Genomic DNA, 21092 nt, shown 5'->3' with positions numbered 1-21092 from the left:
CTGCCCGTGTATGGGGCTGGGGGCCGGGATCCCTTGCGGGGGTGAGTCGGGCTCCGGGGGCGGGGAGGGCGCTTTGCATGGCCGAAGGGAGCCCGTGGTGCTGGGCACCCCCCGGGGGGTGCTGGGCACCCTGACACATTTCCCAGGCGCCAACTAATGGTACCAGCTTGGAAATGCAAAAAAAAAACAACCAAAAAAAACCAACAGATCCCCCCCCCCCCCCTTCCCGCAAGGCACGCCTGCCACAGCCCCAACCACAAGGCAACTTCGCCTCCCCCCCACCCCCACCTTTGAATGGAGTTTGGCTTTAGCACATGGCTCAAAGTCCAATGTAGCGGTGGCCTAAGGGCCAGATGTTCAGAAATATGGAAGAGCCTAAAGACATAGATGCCGTGGGGGGGTTTCAGAATCACCTATGCAGGTTAGATGCCTGACTCCTGTAGGGGCTCACGCATCCAGCTAAGCCCCATCTGCATTTAGACACCTAAATATCTGGCCTTAAGAGCCTTGCATAAATGGGACCACAGTTCACCCTTGGTGAGAGATATTGGTGGCTATCAGGTTCCATTTTTGCCAGTGTAGCCACAGCCTCAGTGCAGCACTCTGGGATGTCTGCCTAGTGCAGTGCTTTATAAATCTGACTTCCATGTCCTAACTCCCTTTCCTTCTCCTGCCTTTCCCCTCTCTCACCACAATTCAATGGGAGACCTGCTCTGCTTATTGTGTTCACACCCTTTCTGGGCGGAACGTGCCTGGTGACTCTCTCCCTGGCCTGCATTACAGGCTGCTGGGGCCCAAAGAAAGATGGCAAACATCGGTGACCTGCCCGAAGATGTCCTGGTGGAACTCTTTTCCCTGGTCCCCGCCCGGGAGCTGATCTGTAACTGCCGGCTTGTCTGTGTCCTGTGGCGGGATGTGATCAACTTAGCCACTGTGTGGAAACGCAAGTGCCAGCGGGAGGGTTTTAATCATGAAAAGTGGGACAAGACTATCCAGGACTGGAAGATCTTCTACTTCCTCTGCAGCCTGAAGAAAAACTTACTCAAAAATCCCTGTGCTGAAGGTTTGTTCCTTTTTATGGGAAAGTGGGGGTGGGAGGGGAATTCCCCAGCAGCTAGGAGGCTGGTCAGTTCATAGCCTTGCCCAAGGCCTAATCTTTCGGGCCTCGCCTGTGCTGTGGATTTGCCCTGGCTACAGCCATCTGTGTAACCACTAGCGTAGGCTGGTAAAGCTGCACCTGTAACCAGGACAAATCTCCAGCATAGGCAGGGCCTCGACAGCATGCAAGTGGGATGCCAGTTTAAATGACACGGTGATAAAATCATTGGCTGCTGCACCCTTGGTCCTTCCACTCCCCCCAACCTGCGTTGGCCCCAGTGCAGCTGAGCAGTGGGGAATTGATCCTTAGGTCGCTCTAGGATAGGCGAAGGGGTTTGGGCAGGCTCGCGCTCCTGTGGAAGTGCGTAGCGGGAGCCTTTGGTACGAGGCTGATGTAAAGGGGCGGCAGCACGTCGGTTTGCTGGGGGGCCTGGTCTGTGCTCCAGCACTTGGCTGTGAATGAATGCTGCTGTTTAGAGGGAGTGCTGGCTGATGGCCAGGCTCGCCCATGGAAGAAATGGGTAGATTAGGCTGGAGGAGACTCTGCAGCAGAGAAACTAAATACACCTTGAAATCACTGGGAACGGATTCCCAGTCTGCTGCGATATCCCGGGGACAAAGCTGCCACCTCCCACCCCGCCACTCGCTTTTTAAAGTGAAAACTAGATGCTTGCGGAAAATTGAGGTGGGGGCTGAAAACTTCACGTTCTCTGACCCTTCTGCTCTCCCTTTTGGGGATTAGCCCTCCGTTGGGTGGCCTCACTGTCCCCTTTCTGATCCCTTCCTAGAGAGCTTTGAGTTCTGGAATCTGAAACCGAACGAGGGAGATAAATGGAAAGTTGAGGACCTGCCTGGGCATCACGGAAGAGACTTTCCCAGCCCACAAGTGCGCAAATATTTTGTCACTTCTTATGGGTAAGAATCAGATTCTCGTGCTCTGAAACTGGGCCTGGAGGGAAGAGGGCACCCTGGCTGTTTGTTTGAGAATGGGTGGAAGCGGGTGGAGCTGGGCCCAGGAATAGAAAGAGGAAGAAGTAACTAGTTACCTTGTGGAGATACAGGGGGAGCATCCTCTCTGCCCTCTTATGAGGCATACTGCCACCCAGGCAGTGTCTCAGGGGCACCCAATGGCTATAAAACCAGTAGAGGTTTTTTGGTGGAGACGGGAAGCTCCTCACAGATCAGATTTTTGTTTCTCTTCTGATAGAAGCATTGGCCAAACAGCTTGTGTAAAGGTTTGGGAAATGGGTTATATCCTAGACAGAAGCTTTCCTCGCAGTCCTTTGCCGGTAAAATGGAACGGAGTTTGTTCCAAACCTGTGGGACAGTCGGATTCGGACTCTGTGTGTGTGTCTGGGTCCAGCGACCCCCAATGAAAGCAGTTGAGTAGGGGTCAAAAGTGAGGATTAGCTGCTGTTGAGTGGGCAGGATGTCTGCTGCAGCATCCCTGACACCATGTGCTGTCTGGGCTAGCAGCATGTACCGCATGGTACCTGGGTGTTACTAATCTGGGGATGAGCCCTGGGCTTTAACTAAAGAGAACCACTAAACTCCAGTGGAGAGATGAAGAAGTAGGCTCAAATACAAGTTGCATGTGATGCTAAAAACTTACATATCTGTTCCCAGGAAGTGTCTAAAGTCTCAGCTCATTAACCTAAAGAAAGAGGGTTACTGGGATCAGCTGATGGATGAAATACGGCCTGATATTATGGTCAAGGACTGGTGAGTGCATACATAAGAACTAGGCTCTCTGCATATGCCAGGACGACTCTGGATTTCAGCTGGGATGACATCAGTGGAGTTCTTTGACTCTACCTCCAGGGACTGTAAAGATTTAATAAAGAACAAGTCAGACTTGGGTTCTGTTCCTGAGTCTGGAAGGGGTCATGATCTAGTGTTGAAAGTCACAGAGCCAGGACTCCAGAATTCTGTCACTGGCTCACATGGTGTCCGTGCCTCAGTTTCCCCTCCAGGGCATGATGATACTCCCTGGTCTGTACAGCTCTTTGAGGTACTCTGAAGAAAAATGCTAGGTAATAGTAATACCACCTTTGGGTTACGACAGAACCGGCGATGCCATTACAGATATGGGGCGCACGCTGGCTTTCCCATCTCACTGGTAGGCTTCAGCTCCATTTCCGAGTCCCTGTATAAAATGACTAACCCTTGCCATGCCAAGAGCAGGGATGGCTTGTCTCTGGCAATGGGCAACCCCAGAAGGGTGACTGTCCCGGCAGGTGTGTGTATCTTCCCAGTGCCTGACCTCTCTCTGTCTCTCCAGGTATGCTGCCAGGTTTGACTGTGGGTGCTGTTATGAACTCTCTGTGCAGCTGCTCTCTGCAGACTACATCGTCCTTCACGAGTTCCGACCCGAACCAGTGGTCATAGAGCAATGGAGTGATGCTGAGTGGAGAGAGGTGAGGAATCCAGGGAGTAGCTGTGTGGGCAGCAGCTTTAAATCAGTGCCATGTTTCTAACATGTGACTCTAATCTGAACAGTGGCGGGATAACAATGGGTCCTCCTTCCCCAGCACATCTGCTCTCTGTGGGCATCCAGCCCTAAAGTGATTCCGTAGTGGCCCTGCAGAAGCCACACAGCTGTGTGAGAGTGAGCTAGGTTCAGTAGGGATTGCAGATGCTCAGCGCTTCCTGCATCTATTTCAACATGGAGGGGTGAAATAAATGCCTAGCGAATAGAGAACATGACCAGTCAGGTCCCTAATGCTTTGTGTGGACATTCTTCTGATTGAGAATGGAGCAAAACTACTTCTTGAACCTCGACCAACTTTATCATGAGGTTTCGAGGGCCTTGTCTAAACAAGAAGGTTGCCCCAGTTTAATTTTGAATTGGCTCTTAAACCATTATAGTTAAACTGGGGCAAGACACTGTGTAGACACTATTTTGGTTTGTTTTAAACCTGTTCCTAATCTAACTAAACTAAACAGATAAGCCACTCTTAAACCAGAGTAAGAGCACACCGGAGTATTTTAAGTTATACTGGAACAACTTTCTTGTGTAGATAAACCCTAAATTTAAGGGACACTGGCCGCGTCTGTTCTGTGTATTAGCCCTGACTTTGCAGCTTTCCTTGTGTATAGGAGGGTTTGCTCTTGAGCATGTAGGCTGGCTGCTGGCCACAACTGATTGAAGTCAGGGTAATTTCCAGTGTAAACAATGCAATTGTCAGAGGAATCATTTTTATTTTATGTTTTAAACAAATGTCCTGACTGTTGCTAACCCTATTATTAAAACCTGAGCACTTTAAAAATTGAATGTGCCTATTCCTGTTCTAGTTTGGTTATTTTTCATCATGGTGAATGTGAAGCTAGACCAGTGTAGTTTCACTTCTGTCTCCTGCTTTTAGCAAAACTTTTTGTTTGGTTGGTTTGCAAGGCTTAAAGGAGAAAATTTAAAATCCAAATACTTCCAAATAAACCTGCCACTACAGGAATTTAACAATAATCGCACTGTAAACAGATTTCTCTATCTCTGGCACCAAATCACCCATCACATATTAATTGAAAAGCTTTGAAAATTGATCTTTGTTCCCCTCCCCTGTAATGTCATTTGTTTTCTACACTGTGTAAGCTGTGAATCCAGTTTAGTTTCACTTTCAGGCTCTTAGTTCTTCCTGTTTTGGTTGCTCATGCTGCCAGGAACTGTTCGCTAACAACCAGCTATTCCACTGGCATTTCCAAATCCTCTCTGAACATATTGCTATAAGTTTTTTGTCAAAGCAAATTTTTATTTGTATAGAAAAGCCAAGCTGAGTCAAATGTCAGTAGTTTCTCTTTAGTGGGTCTTTAATTTTGCATCTGAGTTCCCTGCACCCTTTGTTTTAAGGCCTGTGATGTACCTCTTTCCTGAAAGTATTTTCAAGTGCCTGCCTTAGGCCTCAATCTTACTTAAAATGGGAGAGGCAGCAGCCAGAGGAGTGATTGCTAAGCAGCAACTGGCCCTGAGTGAGGGGGGAAGGGGAGCTGATCTGTCAGAAAAAGAAGGGAAGTTTGATAAAGGTGACCAGAAAAGGATTAAGAAATTGGGTGTGTGCTTTGTATGACTTAGATAAAGAGCTGAAGAGGTAGGGAGGGTGGGGGGTGTTTCTCTGCTTGCTTTTCTTAACTTTAGACTTAGGAGGAAGATTGATTTTTCCTAGCAGCGTAGCTGGGAGAGAGGGTAGATCTCAGAGGTGGCATTTTGTGGGTGCTCACTTTATTTCAATGTTTTCTCAACGCGGCGGCGGGAGGGAGGATAAACCTCCTAAATGTGAAGCCAGTGTAACTGGTGCAGTGACGTCAGCCTCAGGCCTTGTCTACCCTAGAATGGTTTGTCAGTAAAGGGGGGCCAGCTTCCAGTCACCGCAGCGTGGGGTTGAACACGTGGAGCAGAGCGGTCACTGCGCATCATGGGCCTGTTGCTGGAGGACTCTTGGTTGCAGTGTAGGTAATGCAGCATCCACACAGGCACTGTGCTGGTAGAACAGTCCAGGTGGATGGGCTCCGGTCACTCGAACTAGTGTAACTTCACTGGCGGGAGGTCAGGGCGGTGCTGGCAGGACTCATATTTGAGCATAGACGTGTGCACGGCTGTGCCAACAGAAGCCGAGTTTTGCTGGGAAATCATCATCATTAGTTGTTGCAACAGTGCCTCAGAGCCTGAGTCAAGGACCAGGACCCATTGCGTTAGGTGTGATGTAAACTCAGAACAGAAAGACAGGCCTTGGCCCACAGAGCAGCCAACCTAATATAAGACACATGACCGAGGGATCCAGACGGGCTGCACAGGGGAACAATGAGCCAGAACTGGCCAGCAGGATAGGCAGTGGTTGGTGCACACCAGCAGCCTAAACCTAGTAACCTAGACCAGGCCGCGGTGATTTCATGGAAGATGCGTCAAAATCCCTGCAACTGGTTTGAAACCATCAAGTGATGATTCTTCACCTGCAGTAGCATGAGTCTGTGCTCAAGGTCCTGATTTAGCAAGGTGCTTACGTCCTTTCCAGTGCCGTGGCTAGGATAACAGTGGTTAAACGCCCCAGGCCCGTCTGCACCACTTATCCCCTGCCATGATGAACTGAATGTGGGAGAAGTTGGGGTCTCTAGTATCCTACTATGGACATCAAGGAGGCTTGCAAGCTAGACAGGGCCTGGATTTTTTATGTGGAACTTTATTTTAACTTTTTTGGGCCTTCTGTCTAGAGCAACACAAGCCTCTCTCTCTTTCAGCTGAGAGAGGATGTTCATGAGCTAATTTCTGCACAAGGTCAGAGCTCTTACTTTACCATAGGGGATGCCTACACTGTTTAAAACCCCCCCCAAACCAACCCCCACGCTGTAGCAACACATCTCAAAGCCTGGGTCAACTGACCTGGGCTCCTGCTACAGGGCTAAAAATAGCCCGCTTGGGTGGGAGCCCAGGCTCTGAGACCCACCTTCTTGCTGGGCTGACCTGCCCCTGAGACTGGCTGCCTTGGCTTATTGTTGAGATTTTTGCAGTACAGACATGCTCACAGTCACAGGACTGGGGCTGAGTTCCTGAGGCAAAATGAAAGATTTTTTTTCCCCTCAGATCTCTTACACCTTTCACAACTATGAGGCTGGAGTTCGTCACATCCTGTTCCAACACGGAGGACAGGACACCCAGTTCTGGGCAGGATGGTATGGGTGCAGAGTGACAAACAGCAGCATCACCATTGAGCCAGGGATGTCACCGTAGAGAGGCCATGGGGCAGGTGCCGGCTCGGGGCTCTGGAATCAAAAGGCCGCTCATAGCGCTTGAGGTAATCTACGTGAGCTCTTCCAGTTCAGACTTGGGCTGGTGTCAGCGTTTTGGTTTTTTTGCTGCCCCCAGCCTCTCCGTGACTGTATTTTCATACCCTGTCTGAAGAGCAACTGCTCCTGGGTGACACCAAGCCTCCTACAAGCTCTGCCCTCTGAAGTGACTTGTCTTCCCTGCGACTCCACATTCTCCTCATGCATCTCTCACCAGTGACATCAGCTAGGCCAAGCAGCTGAGTGTCTTTCCCATGACAGGGAGTGTGCTCCGGGGCTCCTGTCAGCCAAGGAATCTGCCTCGTCTAACCTGCCTGGCCTTGGCTGCAGCACCTGTTTAAAGGAGACCTTCAAAGGGGGCAGGAATTGAGCATTTCTATAGAATATCTCACAGGTTTAAGAGCTTGAGGGGGCGGGGAGGATGTAACAGGTGTGTGCTAACTCAGCACCCTGTCCCTCATCTCCTCCTCTGTTCACACTAATTGAGCTTGGATTGAAAGACAGGCCCTTGGCAGAGGAGGCCAGTTAACTGAGTGGGGGTAAGGCTGAGGGGTTTGGTGGATGGAAATATCTCCAGCAGCTACACCCATGGAAGGAAGAGGGGGAGCCTGGAGGAAGGCAGAACTGGCTGCTACTACTCCTGTCCCCCTTTGCTTCTGGGTCAGGGTATGCTGCAGGCTCGCTGTAAACCAGGAATGGACCTTTTTGGCCTGAGGGCCACATTGGGGTATGGAAACCATGTGGCGGGCCATGAATGCTCACGAAATTGGAGATAAGGGTGTGGGAGGGGATGAGGGCTCTGGGGTGGGGTAAGAAATGAGGAATTCAGGGTGCAGGAGGGGGCTCTGGGCTGTGGCAGGGGATTGGGGGACCCTCAGGGGTGCAGGCTCTGGGCAGTGCTTACCACAAGTAGCTCCCAGAAGCATGTTCTGCTCCAGCAATGAGGCGGTACCTGCAGACGGGGCAGTGTGCAGAGCCACCTGGCCGTGCCTCCACGTACTACGTAGGAGCTGGAGGGGGTGGGGGGTCATGTCGGCTGAGTCCTGGGAGCTGCCCGGTGCTGGGCAAGCCCCCACTCCCTGGTGGGAGTGCCGGAGCAGGGCAAACCCCCGACCTCGCTCCCCCGTGGGAGCTGAGAGCCAGATTAAACGGTCTGACGGGCCGCATATGGCCTGTAGTTTGTCTACTGCTGCTGTAAACATAAAATACACTAAACCAGGGTGGTGGTGAAGGAGAACTGGTGTGGTTGTGGTCAGTGGTGAAGGCCTAAAGGAACTCTCAGGGGACCACGTGTGGACAGGGACCTTTTGTTGTTTTCCCTACTTTATTGTCAGGATTTTTAAGTCTTTATTGTGGCACTTTGCTTTGGAACACGAGCTCTCTCTCTCCCCCTAAATTAGGAGCTAGGGTTGTTTTGAATCTTTCAAGAGCTTTGCTTCCAACTGTTAATAGTCTGAATTAAAGTGTTTTCTTGGTATCTCTAATCAAACATCTGGGTTCTCCAGGCAGCCACAGAAGCTTCCTTGGAAAATAAGGTGAGACTCCTATGTGTAGTGTGTAAAGCAAGCAACAACAAAAAAATTGCACAGCCTCTTTTATATGCTGAAAACAAAATCAACCGACTGGACCTAAGCCCTCTTCCCCCTGTATGTCACCTTGCCATGTTTCCTACAGCTTGGAAAGAAACTAGACCCTGATTTCATTCTTGGGTGACAGCTGCAGATTGACTAAGGAAAGTGAAGCTGAGGAGACCAGGTTTGTAGCTCTAGAGAACTCTCCCCCTGTACGCTAGCCCTGGGCATCATTGCTTTCGTGTGTGGACAGAGGGAAGGTGCAGAGTGATCCTAGCACCCAGGAAAGGGAGTTGAGGGTGAGGAAGAGAGGGGTTATTTTTCTCTTCAGGTGTAAGGCAGACAATTTATGAAGTGCTTATGCTAAGGGCTAGCCACTAGGAATGAATAAAGTGATATGTATATTCCTAGTCTCTTTCTTTACTCTCCTTTGTCTAATGGAGTTCTGCTCTCGGATACTGGGAGTAGGGCATCAGGTGATTCCATGCTGGCTGTCTGACTGATTCATCATCAAGGGAGCTCAGTTAAGTAAAGGTGTTTCTTTGCCAACACAGTCTAGGGCCCAATAGTCAAATGATGCTCTTCCCTGTTCTACCCTCACCACTACAAGATTCTGTGGGCCCCTTTGAGGCCTTTTGCAACCATGTTTTTTCTAAAGGGTGTTGTATAAACTTAAGTGAAATCCCACTTACACTGCTCCCAGTAAAGTCAATGGGAGTTTTGCCATAAGTTTCAATGGTAACAGAGTTGAGCAACTTCAAGTGCTTTTTGAAAAACCCCTCCCTCAAACTCCTCTTGTAGGAGCACAGACAAGGAACAGACTCCAGCTTGCAGAGTAACAGCACTGCACATCAAAGAGGGCCCTGACTTGGGGGGAGGGAGGTCGGCAGCAGCTGAGCAGCAGATGGGCCTATGCTATATGGACAATGCATCTGCCTATTGTTTCCCCCACAGGATGGAGTGGAGACCCTTCATAGAGAGGCAAGAGGCTGGTGCTGTATTACCTTTGCCATGGGAACCTCCTCTCCTTGAGAGAAGCCTGAGTGGTGGCAGCATGTCACCAAAGTAGCTGTGATGTAGACAGCATGTGTCCCAACACCTTGTGCACACAGCCCTAGTTTCCTGGGGACCCATGGGATCGGAGGGCTGGATCCCTCTCCCTCTGGAGCTGTAGATGTACAGGAGGAGATTGGGACTCCGAAGGAATCCAAGGGACGTTCTCCACCCCTCCTAGAACTTTCCCATGGAAACATGGGCCATCACTTGTGTCTAACGCTGAAAATGGAGAGCAAGTCTACTGGGTGCAATGGTGCCAGTTATACTTGGTCACAAAGTGAAATGGTGCTCTGACCAGTACAGTCCTGTACATCTACCACCCTGGGGGAGGCTGCCTTTGACACAATTCAGGCTAGCTCCGTGATGGTAGAACTCACTCAGTATTTATTGACAGCTCTACAGATCACTCACCTCACAGTGGACACACACTGTAGATAAGGCCCCACTCATCCCTGCTGTAAGTCAGGCGATTTCAGTGGAGTCACACGAGCGTAGGCTTCCCACAGAACACGCCCAAGTTACCCAGCTGGATGCTCAGAGGTACATGCACAGAATGGACATGCACGTACCAATGTGAAACTGAGCTGCCCTATTAAGGCTTAAATCGGGATCATAAAGAGCAAGTGAGAAGTACACTGAGTCCCACTGGCAGTTTACACGACATCCCTCACTCTTTGCAACTGTGGATTTGCTGTGACAATCTGCGCGTACACACACACACACACACACACAGGAGTCAGTTCTATGTATGGATTTGCTGTGACAATCTGCGCGTACACACACACACACACACACACACACAGGAGTCAGTTCTATGTATGGATTTGCTGTGACAATCTGCGCGTACACACACACACACACACAGGAGTCAGTTCTATGTATGGATTTGCTGTGACAATCTGCGCGTACACACACACACACACACACACAGGAGTCAGTTCTATGTATGGATTTGCTGTGACAATCTGCGCGTACACACACACACACACACACACACGAGTCAGTTCTATGTATGGATTTGCTGTGACAATCTGCGCGTACACACACACACACACACAGGAGTCAGTTCTATGTATGGATTTGCTGTGACAATCTGCGCGTACATGCACACACACACACACAGGAGTCAGTTCTATGTATGGATTTGCTGTGACAATCTGCGCGTACATGCACACACACACAGGAGTCAGTTCTATGTATGGATTTGCTGTGACAATCTGCGCGTACATGCACACACACACACAGGAGTCAGTTCTATGTATGGATTTGCTGTGACAATCTGCGCGTACATGTACACACACACACACACACACAGGAGTCAGTTCTATGTATGGATTTGCTGTGACAATCTGCGCGTACACACACACACACACACACACACAGGAGTCAGTTCTATGTATGGATTTGCTGTGACAATCTGCGCGTACACACACACACACACACACACACAGGAGTCAGTTCTATGTATGGATTTGCTGTGACAATCTGCGCGTACACACACACACACACACACGTACGTAGGAGTCAGTTCTATGTATAGCGGTAAGAGCACTTTCAACCCATAGGCCGCATGGCCGTCAGGAGCTGCTCAAAGGACATTAAGTCACTTAGGAAGCCAGCTGAAGAAGCACCTGTTAACAAGGTAAGTTGCATCCCCCTAGAAGACACTGGATTCCACTGGAAGATCTGAGGCTTGGCCAAGGTTGAAGGTGATGGGAAGAGTCAGCATCAGGTACCTTTGTGGGCTCTTTCTTCTACATAAAGCTGCATCTAGGAGAGAGTAACAGAAGGGATCCAGAAAGGTAACCCTGCAGGGTAACCTAACAGGGCGAGTGTAATAGCCCTGGCAGTATTGGTTTAATACCTTCTTAGGGGAACTGTACTGTAGAGGGAAGAAACCAGACAGGTCTTCTATTTGTATGAGATGGTGTAAGCTGGTGCTGTGGGGCAGCAACAAAAAGCTAAGGATTCACCCCATAGATTTATTCTTGCTCTAGGGCCTAATCCTTCACGAGGACAGTTCCAAGGGGAATTCTGGATGCTGGGCACATTTCCAAGAGGTGCTCAGCCCCCCCGCCCTGACTATTAGTGGGCAGGGGTTGCAATAAAACACACAGCTTTGACAGATGGGACCTACAACCCAGCCCTCCAGCAGTGGCTGGGCCGTGGCCTCTCTCACCTCTGACGAGCAGGGCTGGGTGTTCTTTGGCTTGCCTGGTGGGCACCTCACTCCACAGCCCCTGTACACGCAGATGGGCTGAGCCGGGCTGAACTTACTGGTGATGGGACAATAGGGTCAGTGCATCCTGCTACAAACAGGTTTCATACTTTAGCTGGGGAAGGTCCTGCCCTCCCACGCTTGCCTGGGCTCAGTGCACTCATTAATACCAGCCTCCTGGGTCAGCAGCTTGTGCTGGGGTAAGATACATCACAGCAGTGTCAAGCCCGGTAGATGACGGCAGCAGGAGACAGGTTCCCCTCACCCCAGGGAGTTTGCATAGATTGACGTAGTGCTCATGCGAGCCTGGGCTAGAGCGCTCCGCTCACCTTTAAGATATCCGAAGTCATGGTCTTCAGGGGGATTAGCCGGGGGTCATGCATGTGCACGTCCTGCTCATCTGCCAGGATCCATGGGAAATCCTGGTGGCAGGAATAGAAGAGGCTTCTTCAGAACAGGGGCAATGAACTGCAGAAAGCACCCTCCCTTTCTGGGCTCCTCAGAGGGCTGGAAATGGGAGCAGCAGTGGGTGGAGGTGGCAGGGACCCACTACTGCCCCTCCCTCTGGCCTTCTGCACCCCACAAGTGCTCCCCCCATCCCCTCCTTCCCAGTCATGGGGTCTATGGTAAAGGAGTAAGGAGGGATGCGGGGGGGAGAAGGGGAACATGAGGATTTGAGGGGGACCATAGATCAGGCTGGGGGAGGACCAGAGACAGAGCACACACCTCAGCAGAGGGACATGAGGTGGGCAACCCAGCCTGGCTGGGGAGGTAACAGGGAGCCCACAGCTTTAAAGACTAGTTTATCCTGGAAAACCTTGGTAATCTACACACTGACAATGCCCACCCTGCCCATCCCTCAGCCAGGGTTTAAAAGCAGAGGCTGAGCTGAGGTCTCCAATTACTAAGGGCTCATTACCTTATGCACGCAGAGACCTCAATCTCCTCCTCCAATTCCCTCCCCAGACCTCCACTTTCAGGCTTTACCTCTGCCCTGGGGCTACAACATAAGAACTCAAAGTGGGTTACGTATCCCATAGGGGAGAGGGGGCTCAGCACCTTGCAAGATCAAGCCCTTAGTGACTTGCCCATCTGGAAGACAGGTATGCTATTTCCCCAGTGGGGTGTTGTAAGGATGTACCAGCTAACATGCAAGTAGGCTGCTGGCCTGTCCACCTGGCCTTAGGGGCACTGCCAGCCTGCCTGCTGTCTGGTTCAGGGCCTTCTTCACAGGGTTTCAGCTTGAGTTGTTTCACGTATAACTGGTAAATTCCACTTCTCAAACTAGTCCCCTTCCCCTGACCCAGGGGCTGCCAGTCAGCACCTCCCATGACTGGCGGCTCTTCCCTAATCCTCCTACAGGTCATCTGCCTGGGATCTACCTTGCTCTAGGGCAGTGGTTCTCAAACTGTGGGACGCCAAAGTGGGTCGCAACCCTATTTAATGGGGTCGCCAGGGCTAGCTTAGACTTGCTGGGGCCAAAGCCTGAGCCCCACTGTCTGCCTGAGGGCTTCAGCCTTGGGCAGTGGGGTTGAGATTACAGGCCCCCTGCCTGGGGCCAAAGTGCTTTGGCCCCCAAATCCTGGGTGGCAGGGATGAGGCAGGCTCTGACTTCAGTCCCTTCTCCCGGGGTCATGTAGTAATTTTTGTTGTCAGAAGGGGGTTGCGGTGCAATGAAGTTTGAGAACCCCTGCTCTAGGTCCCACCTGAGGAGCCAACCTACTTCCTATAGCCCTAGTCCAAGGGTCTCCAACAGGAGCCTTCCTGCTCCCTGCAGCTCTCCCAGCTGGGCTACTTGTTAGCTTTTATAATCACCTGATCAGTCGCAGGCGTGGCTGGGCGCAATGCCCCTCAAAAGGCCAGACACCTGCGACACTGCATGTAAGTTTCACATGCAAAACTTCACACCTTCCTTGTTAAGGAGAGGTCTTTGGAGAGCTCTTCTAGACATCAGGAATTGCTGTGGCCCAGCCCTTCCAGGGAACGATAATATAGTCCCCCCTTGATGAAAGGAGAATCCAGAGCTGCAGCACCTTAATTCACTTCCATCCTTCTTTACTGTGCAGCTCACCGCAAGCAACAAGCAGACAGAGGCATCACCTACCTTTATCACCTGGATCTTCTCCATGTTTCGTGTGGCAGCCTCCCGCGTATGAACCAGGACAGTGAAGGTGCAGCCTACAAGGGAAGGGGCAGAGATGAGAGGAAGGCACTGTAATCATCTGGCCAGAAGCCTGGGAGGTAACAGGGGCCAGGGTATTATCTAGACAGTGCCCAGACAGAGCTAGCTCCTCTGCATGTTTCATCCACAGCTAGGTAAATACCAAGACATGTTCCTTTCCAAAAGGGACTGGGAAGGTAACCTGTCATTTTCTGATCTCTCTGGACTTTGCTAGTGCTCTCCTTAGCACCACAATTCAGAAACCGTGGACCCCTCCATGGTCTCCACCTTCCCCTCTCCTGTAAACCTAACGCCACCTCCTGGCCTCTGATGCAACTGGCCCAGGGCACCTTTCATAGGATTCGGATTTTGCTCCAGTGCTCGTGATCAAAATTTTTTTTATCCTCACCTCTTGAGCGGGATGCTCTTTACCAGTTGGCTGCTGTCTTCCACCCAGAGCTGGTTGCATTTCAGTGATGCTGCATATGTCTAATATGCACCATGCCCTGTGATCTTTTGGGGATTAAATCCCCTGTACCTTTTTTTAATCTCCATTTCTGCCTGTCTGGGTGGCAGTGAGCCCAGCTATGCAAAACAAACTCCCTCGTGTGTTTGTCCAGGAAAGACATTTTACCACCCCTTACGCAAAGAAAATCCGGCAGCGAGGCTATCACCGGAGCAGCAGTCCGAGCCCTCCCTATAAAGGGAATGCTTTCAGTCCTACCTGGGGGGTTGTTGTCGAGCACAGCATCACACACGCTAATCTTCAGGATGAAGGCACGGAGCAACTGCTCCACATGGGACAGCAGCGAGTCTGAGCTGGGGAGGAGACCGAGATCATTAGGGGAGATCCCTGGCCCAAAGGGACGGGTAGTTGTTTCTAATATCAGCTCCCAAAGTCGAACACAGAGAGAGGGAAGCAGGCACTGGCTGCACTGGGCTGGTAGGAGGGAACCTTTACCTGATGGAAAGTAGAGGTGGCTGAGTGATCTCAAAGACAAATCTCTCCACTGGATGGTGCTCTTTATCCAGGATTACTACCACCACCTTCTCCACATCATTCTGCAAGCACAGACACCAGGTCAGGAGCTCTCCGCCAGACCGTCCCTTTCCCTCTGCTTCCCCATCCCCGTCTCTGATGCTCCCTATGAATCAGGAACATACTTATCTGCTCTAACCCCACATCCCTTCAGTGTTTTCTCAGTGCTTTAGAGAGGCCGCTGGATTGCTCTGGCTACAATCAAATGCCCTATCAGTTTATTATCGGATACGAGATCCCTGTTGGGGGACTACCCCCAAGACTTGTAGGGAGCTGCAATCCACCAAATGGGACATTTCCTGCTCTGGCTACTGCTACATGGAGAGGCAATGTGCAGCCATCATAGGCTTCCACTTCCCACAGGGGATTAGACACAAGGCATGCAATATACACACTCCCAACTCATGGGCAATACAAGGCAGAGGACAGGTCACACACTCAGCCCAAGTATCTTGGAGTAGTACAGTAATACTGTGCTTCCACATGCTCAGAGCAAGAGAATCCACAAAGGGAGCGTGTCAAAGAAGCAGAGTTCAAAGGGGCACCAGTAAGGCAAGTTTGGCTCCATAATTTAGTTTATGTAAAAATAAGCGTTTAAAAATCCTTAAGCCAACAAACTATTATTTATTGAGTTACAAAGAGTGCTTAAAAAAATAAACCAATGATATTCCCCTGGAGCGTTAGCTACCAACTACTGCAGCTTTGTGGCTAATGCTCAAAAGTGAAATTGATGAAAATTAACCAGGAAGTGAAACTGCCCTATTTCAAGCCTCCAAAGGGAGAGGAATGCCAAACTGCGAAGATTAAAAAACAGACTAAGGCAATGAACTCTGCACAGCCAGACCTCACTGCAGGATCGGGGCCTTAAGCAGGTGTCTAACTTTGCTTGAATTAATAGTCTCCCTCACTTCCATAAGGCTGTTCACATGACTAAAGTTACTTGTGACTAAGTGTCTTCAGGATTTATAACACCCACCCCTTTTTTTTTTTTTAAATATAAAGTGTTTCAGTTTTAATCATTTGTAACATACCATAGTTAAGGACATATATATATTTAACAGTCTGCTGGTATCCCTTCACCTGTTTCAACCTAAATAAATGACCACCACCAAACCTGGACCCTGGCTTTGGGGACTACACCAGTGGTCCCCAAACTGTGGGATGCATCCCTCCTAGGGGGGTGCAGAAGAACTTTGGGGCAGGGGGAGGAAGTAGCAGACCTGGGCCAGCCCCCATGGGGGGCAGGGAGAGAACGCCACACAGCCCTGCTCTGCCCCCAGCTCTGCTCCGGCCCTGTCCCCACCCAGTCCCGCTCCCAGCCATGGTTCCGGCCACAGCCCCCACCCACAAGCTCGACCCCTGGCTGTGGCTCTGTTCCCGGCCCCAGCCTCGGACCCCTCACCACGTTTCCCCACTCCCCCCGGGAGCTGCGGCCCCGGCCCCCAGAGTGAGGTGCAAACAGGGTAAGGGGGTATGTGACCCTGAAAAGTTCAGGGACCACTGCTTTATACAAATCTCTGCACCAAATAGAGAAAACATGATTGCTTACAAATCCTGTTTCCACAATATCAAGACAATTTATTTTAAAGTTCTCTATTTGTGACTAGTGCATTTGGGGCGGGGGGATGTGCCCAGCACAAGGTCTCTGGCATGGCCTCACCTTCTCTAACAGTGGCTTCACACAGTGCAGCGTGTCCTGGATGTACTGATTCAGCTCTGGATGACAGGACATCTGTGCAAACAGAATGAGAATTCAGATCAAACAGCAGAAGGGCTGGTGGGCTACAGGGCCTCAGGGGGTTGCTACTGTGATGGAATATTTTACCACTAGGTTGCCAGTTCAAATCCAGCAGAGGTAAGTGGTGATTGGAAGTTGTTGGCATCTGATGACTATGCAGTGGCTTAGGAGAAATAAGTCTAGTGGTGTCTGCTGACAACTAGCCCAACCAGTGTCCACCTCACAATTGGTCTTTCTTAGAGACAGTCCCTCCCAGCCAGCATTACAGCACACTGGGGGGGCAGCATGGGAGAAATCTGTACTGTTGTTGCCCGTGATCTATCTGTTCTGTGCATAAGTGTAACGCTTCAAACTCCAGGGTTGTTACTTCATCCCTTTTCAGGACCACTCAATTCACTTTGAAAATAATTCAGGGTTTGCGTTTGTTCAAATATAAGCTAATTCAGTTAGGCACCAGCCAGAACAAATTAACCCCTAATATTTCATTCATGGCCACAAATGCCATTCTAATAGCACCTCCTTGAGCCTAAGCATTAACCATACCTGCCTCCTCTATAGTGCTTTTGAACATACAGCATGCTCCCTCTTAACTGTGTATTTCCTCATAGCCATAGAGCTGCAGGAGAGACTCCTACCTGGACTGGTACATTGTATTTTTTCCTCTTCTGAAAGATCCCAATGGGGTAAACTTCTCTAACGTAAAGGATGAGGTGAACAGCCACTTCAAGAAACTCGGAGAGAACATCTGCAACCACTGGAGAACAGAACAAAGAGGTGGTGGAGCAAAGCAGGTAAAGAAAAACAAGCCCAGCAAATATTTCATGGCTGCAGGAATCTGTTGGTTAACTGCTGCCCATGATCATCATCTTATCTGTACACTGCTTGTTTTATAAACTGCAGTGACATGACTGTCCTCCCAAAGTGTTTTACCCTTGAGATCACGGCATTCACCACTGAGATGTAACCACCTCTAGGGTGGAATGCGCCAGCCATTTAACACCACAGCAACACTAAACAACCCTTTATGACCGGAAGTAAAGAAGAATCCTGTATCCCGTTGAAACTGCAGGTGAACTGGAAGAAGGCAGAATTTAATGATACACCCATGTAAAGATATTATAATTATGCCAGTTGACAAGGATTACAAGTGCTCCTTACAGGTCTCACTTCCAAGTAATGAGACCAGAGCTACCCCTGCTTAGATTGTGAGTTCCAAAGACCACAACAGGGCAGCTGCAGTGGTCATCTTAACCTCTAACCTGCAATACTACAACCCACCAGCAAGGCATAAAGGTGTCCCATTTTCCCGGGACACGTTTCACCCCATTCGCAGCAGTAGCTGAGGGGTAGAAGACCAACACTCCAAGGCAGAGCCAGCTCTACCTCCACATGACTCCCTGTGCCATCAGGAAGCATCGTGAGCTTCTGGAGAGCAGCGTGCTTTGCTACCTTGTCCAAAGTTGAGATCCTGCCGAGTGAGGGTGGTCATCTTTCCAGTAACCTGGAAAGGAATTGGGAAAGGAGTTTTTCCTCTCAGCTCATGGCGCCATTCAGATCCCTCTCCCCAGTTACCTCCATACCCACACTCTAGATATTTGTGCGCACACTAACTGCTATTACACAAACCAACAAAGGTCCTGATTTCCAAAGGCTGCATAGCCCCCATCTACTTGAATTGCCATAGGGGTTGCTCGCAGATCCGATCTCAGGAACCCAGTTAAAGCGATAGTGGGTTACAAATCATAATTTTGCACAAGATGACATCCGTCCTCGTGTTCTTGATAACGCCTCAAATTGCAAATCTGAATGTACTCAGATGGGTTTCTGCTGTTTGTGGGAGTGCTGTTTGTTAGTTAATGTTTTGGGATGTGTGATTTTGTTTTGTTTGGGGGAGGGGTGTTTTTGTTTTTTTGCATTAGCCTGGGCAATGAAAATATGCTCGTCAGTTTCACAGTTTTTTGTCCATTTCCCTTTCTGGTTCTCCTGCCCTAACAAAATGCAGCAGTGCAGGGGAAGGATTAAAGCCAAACAAAATTGTATTGACATGGAAAAAAGTGTTTTATAAAACCAAACTCCCCTCCCCTATGAGGTACTTATACGGCCTCTGTTACACAGTTGCTGAGCACCTCACAATTATTAATGTATTTATCTTCACAACACCCTAGGAGGTAGGGAAGTGCCATTATCTGGGGAACTGAGGCAGAGAGAGACTAAGGCCATAGATTTTAAAGGTATTTAGGCAGGGCTGCCCTCAGTGTTGCAATGCCTAACTGATTTAGAAGACTACATCTCATTTCCAAAAAGGATTTAGACACTTCAGAACCTAAATTCCATTGACAGTCACCGAGCGCAGCAACGCCTAAATACCTTTAACAAAAATCTAGGCCTCCACCCCGGGACATACAGGGAGTCTGTGGCAGAGCAGGGAACTGACCCAGCTCTCCAGTGTCTCATGCTCGTACCTTCAACCTCAGACCATCCATCCTCTCACAAAGACCCTAATCCTGCAGACACCTGAGGACAATTGCAGGACAAGACCACAGTTTTTAATCCCTAACCCTCCCCCCGGCCCCAACATAAGGTTTACTATGGTGAGGACAGAGGGCCATGGGTCTGACCTGGATAGCCACCAAGATCAACAGGAGTCCTTCCCTCCATTACAATGGGTTTTGGATCAGGCCCCAGGTGTGTCCCTGGATTACAGTAGATAGGAAAATGTACTGATCCACTCAGCCCAATGCAGGGCTCTTGATATGGGTTTGGGAGGTCCCAGTGGATGGAGGGTGTCTGAGTTCTTAATGATGCTGTTTGGAAGCTGAGCGTCTTGTCAATGGAGACATTATTACTACTTTAATTTGGTACCATCAGATTTTTTTTAATATATCTTTTCAGGGCAGTTGGCCAGACAGGATCCTGAGCAAACCTGGGTTTGGCAATCGGGGGCAGTCGCTCCTAAACCCAGCAGTGCACCCCCATCTCACCCCCCGGTGATCGGTTCACTCTCACAGCACAAGGCCACCCCCAGTAGGGCTTCTCCCGGGCAGCAGGTGGGTGGCTTCGCCCCCCACACCCACCCCTGCGCTGGGCACCTTGCTGGGGGGGGCGGGGTGTTTCTGTGAGAAATTTGGCACCTTCCAGTAACAGGGTCGCATGTGGGGCCCCCCCACCCTCGTCTCATTTCAGGGCAGACGCAGGACCGAGCCCACCTATGCTCCCTCCCATGCTAGGAAACATTCTGTGCCCCCCTCCCCCGTGCCCCCCCTTTCGGGGCACCCCCGGAGAGCCCCCCCCCACCAATCCAGCCCCCTCTCCCTTTCGGGGCACCCCCGGAGAGCCCCCCCCCACCAATCCAGCCCCCTCTCCCTTTCGGGGCACCCCCGGAGAGCCCCCCCCCCACCAATCCAGCCCCCTCTCCCTTTCGGGGCACCCCCGGAGAGCCCCCCCCACCAATCCAGCCCCCTCTCCCTTTCGGGGCACCCCCGGAGAGCCCCCCCCACCAATCCAGCCCCCTCTCCCTTTCGGGGCACCCCCGGAGAGCCCCCCCCACCAATCCAGCCCCCTCTCCCTTTCGGGGCACCCCCGGAGAGCCCCCCCCACCAATCCAGCCCCTCTCCCTTTCGGGGCACCCCCGGAGCCCCCCTACCAATCCAGCCCCCTCTCCCTTTCGGGGCACCCCCGGAGAGCCCCCCCCCCACCAATCCAGCCCCTCTCCCTTTCGGGGCACCCCCAGAGGCCCCCCCCACCAATCCAGCCCCCTTTCGGGGCACCCCCGGAGAGCCCCCCCATTATAAGCCTTTCTCCCCCCCGGCACCCCCTGGGCCCGCCCTTACCGCGGGGCGGCGGCCGCTCCCCGCCCGGGGCCCGGTTGCCAGGCTCGGGGGGTGTCCGCCCGGCGCGGCCCTTTGACGTGCCTCGCCGCCCCCTGCCTTCCGCCGGGTCCTAGCGCCGCCTCGCTCAGCTCCCGCGGCGCCCGGCCGCTCACAGCTGGAGGGCCCGGGGCTGGGGGGAGCCGGGGGCCCTGGCGAGCTTGGTGTGGGGATCTCCGGGTGGGGGTCCCCCCATGGGCGGGAGGCTCATTGTGAGCCCAGCTGCGCGGTGTCCCTTCCTCTTCAGATAAAGGGTCTCCAGAGTGCGTGTTCCCACGGGACAGGCAGGGCCTGAGCCAGAGGCAATGGGACTGGGAGCCTGGCAAGGGGCTTTGAATCAGGCCTTTGAAAGGGAGTCCGGGGGGGGGGGGGAACGACGACACTGTGGGGTTCAAAAATCACCTTAAAAACAAACACATTTCAGAGCTCTTTCCTTAGTAACACGCTCGAAATTGAGTTTAGCACTAACATGCTTCTCTTCATCTGATGGTCTCATTTTACAGGTAGGGAAACTGAGGCACAAAGAGGTGAGTGACTTGATCAAGGGTTTTCAGTGAGTCCCTTTCAGATTTT

The 21092-nt window shown here is 51.2% G+C and overlaps 2 protein-coding genes across 3 annotated transcripts in view; one reads left to right on the top strand and one right to left on the bottom strand.

Annotated features, from left to right (window-relative positions):
- The window catches only part of LOC125624247 (F-box only protein 6), a 101335-nt gene extending 94392 nt beyond the window's left edge, over positions 1-6943 (top strand). For both annotated transcript variants that reach the window (XM_075121084.1, XM_048824730.1), the window contains exons 2-6: positions 784-1063; positions 1887-2013; positions 2725-2820; positions 3380-3515; positions 6668-6943. In XM_075121084.1, coding sequence (XP_074977185.1) covers positions 784-1063; positions 1887-2013; positions 2725-2820; positions 3380-3515; positions 6668-6814 — 786 coding nt within the window. In that variant the 3' untranslated portion in view covers positions 6815-6943. The remainder of the gene's footprint in view (positions 1-783; positions 1064-1886; positions 2014-2724; positions 2821-3379; positions 3516-6667) is intronic.
- A 2918-nt stretch (positions 6944-9861) lies between these two features.
- Positions 9862-20587, bottom strand: MAD2L2 (mitotic arrest deficient 2 like 2). Its single transcript, XM_048824734.2, has 9 exons — positions 20484-20587; positions 18103-18154; positions 17289-17407; positions 16576-16647; positions 14838-14938; positions 14601-14695; positions 13820-13893; positions 12045-12137; positions 9862-11267 (listed from the first exon to the last, which is right to left on the bottom strand). Exons 2-9 carry the CDS (start codon positions 18140-18142, stop codon positions 11226-11228), a joined length of 636 nt encoding a protein of 211 aa, XP_048680691.1. The 5' UTR covers positions 18143-18154; positions 20484-20587; the 3' UTR covers positions 9862-11225.
- Between the last annotated feature and the right edge of the window lie 505 nt (positions 20588-21092).

This window comes from Caretta caretta, chromosome 18 (assembly GCF_965140235.1).
Source record: "Caretta caretta isolate rCarCar2 chromosome 18, rCarCar1.hap1, whole genome shotgun sequence".
In the NCBI taxonomy this organism is placed as follows: Eukaryota; Metazoa; Chordata; order Testudines; family Cheloniidae; genus Caretta; species Caretta caretta.
The sequence above is the reverse complement of the archived record's forward strand: the minus strand, read 5'-3'. Positions and strand labels throughout refer to the sequence as shown.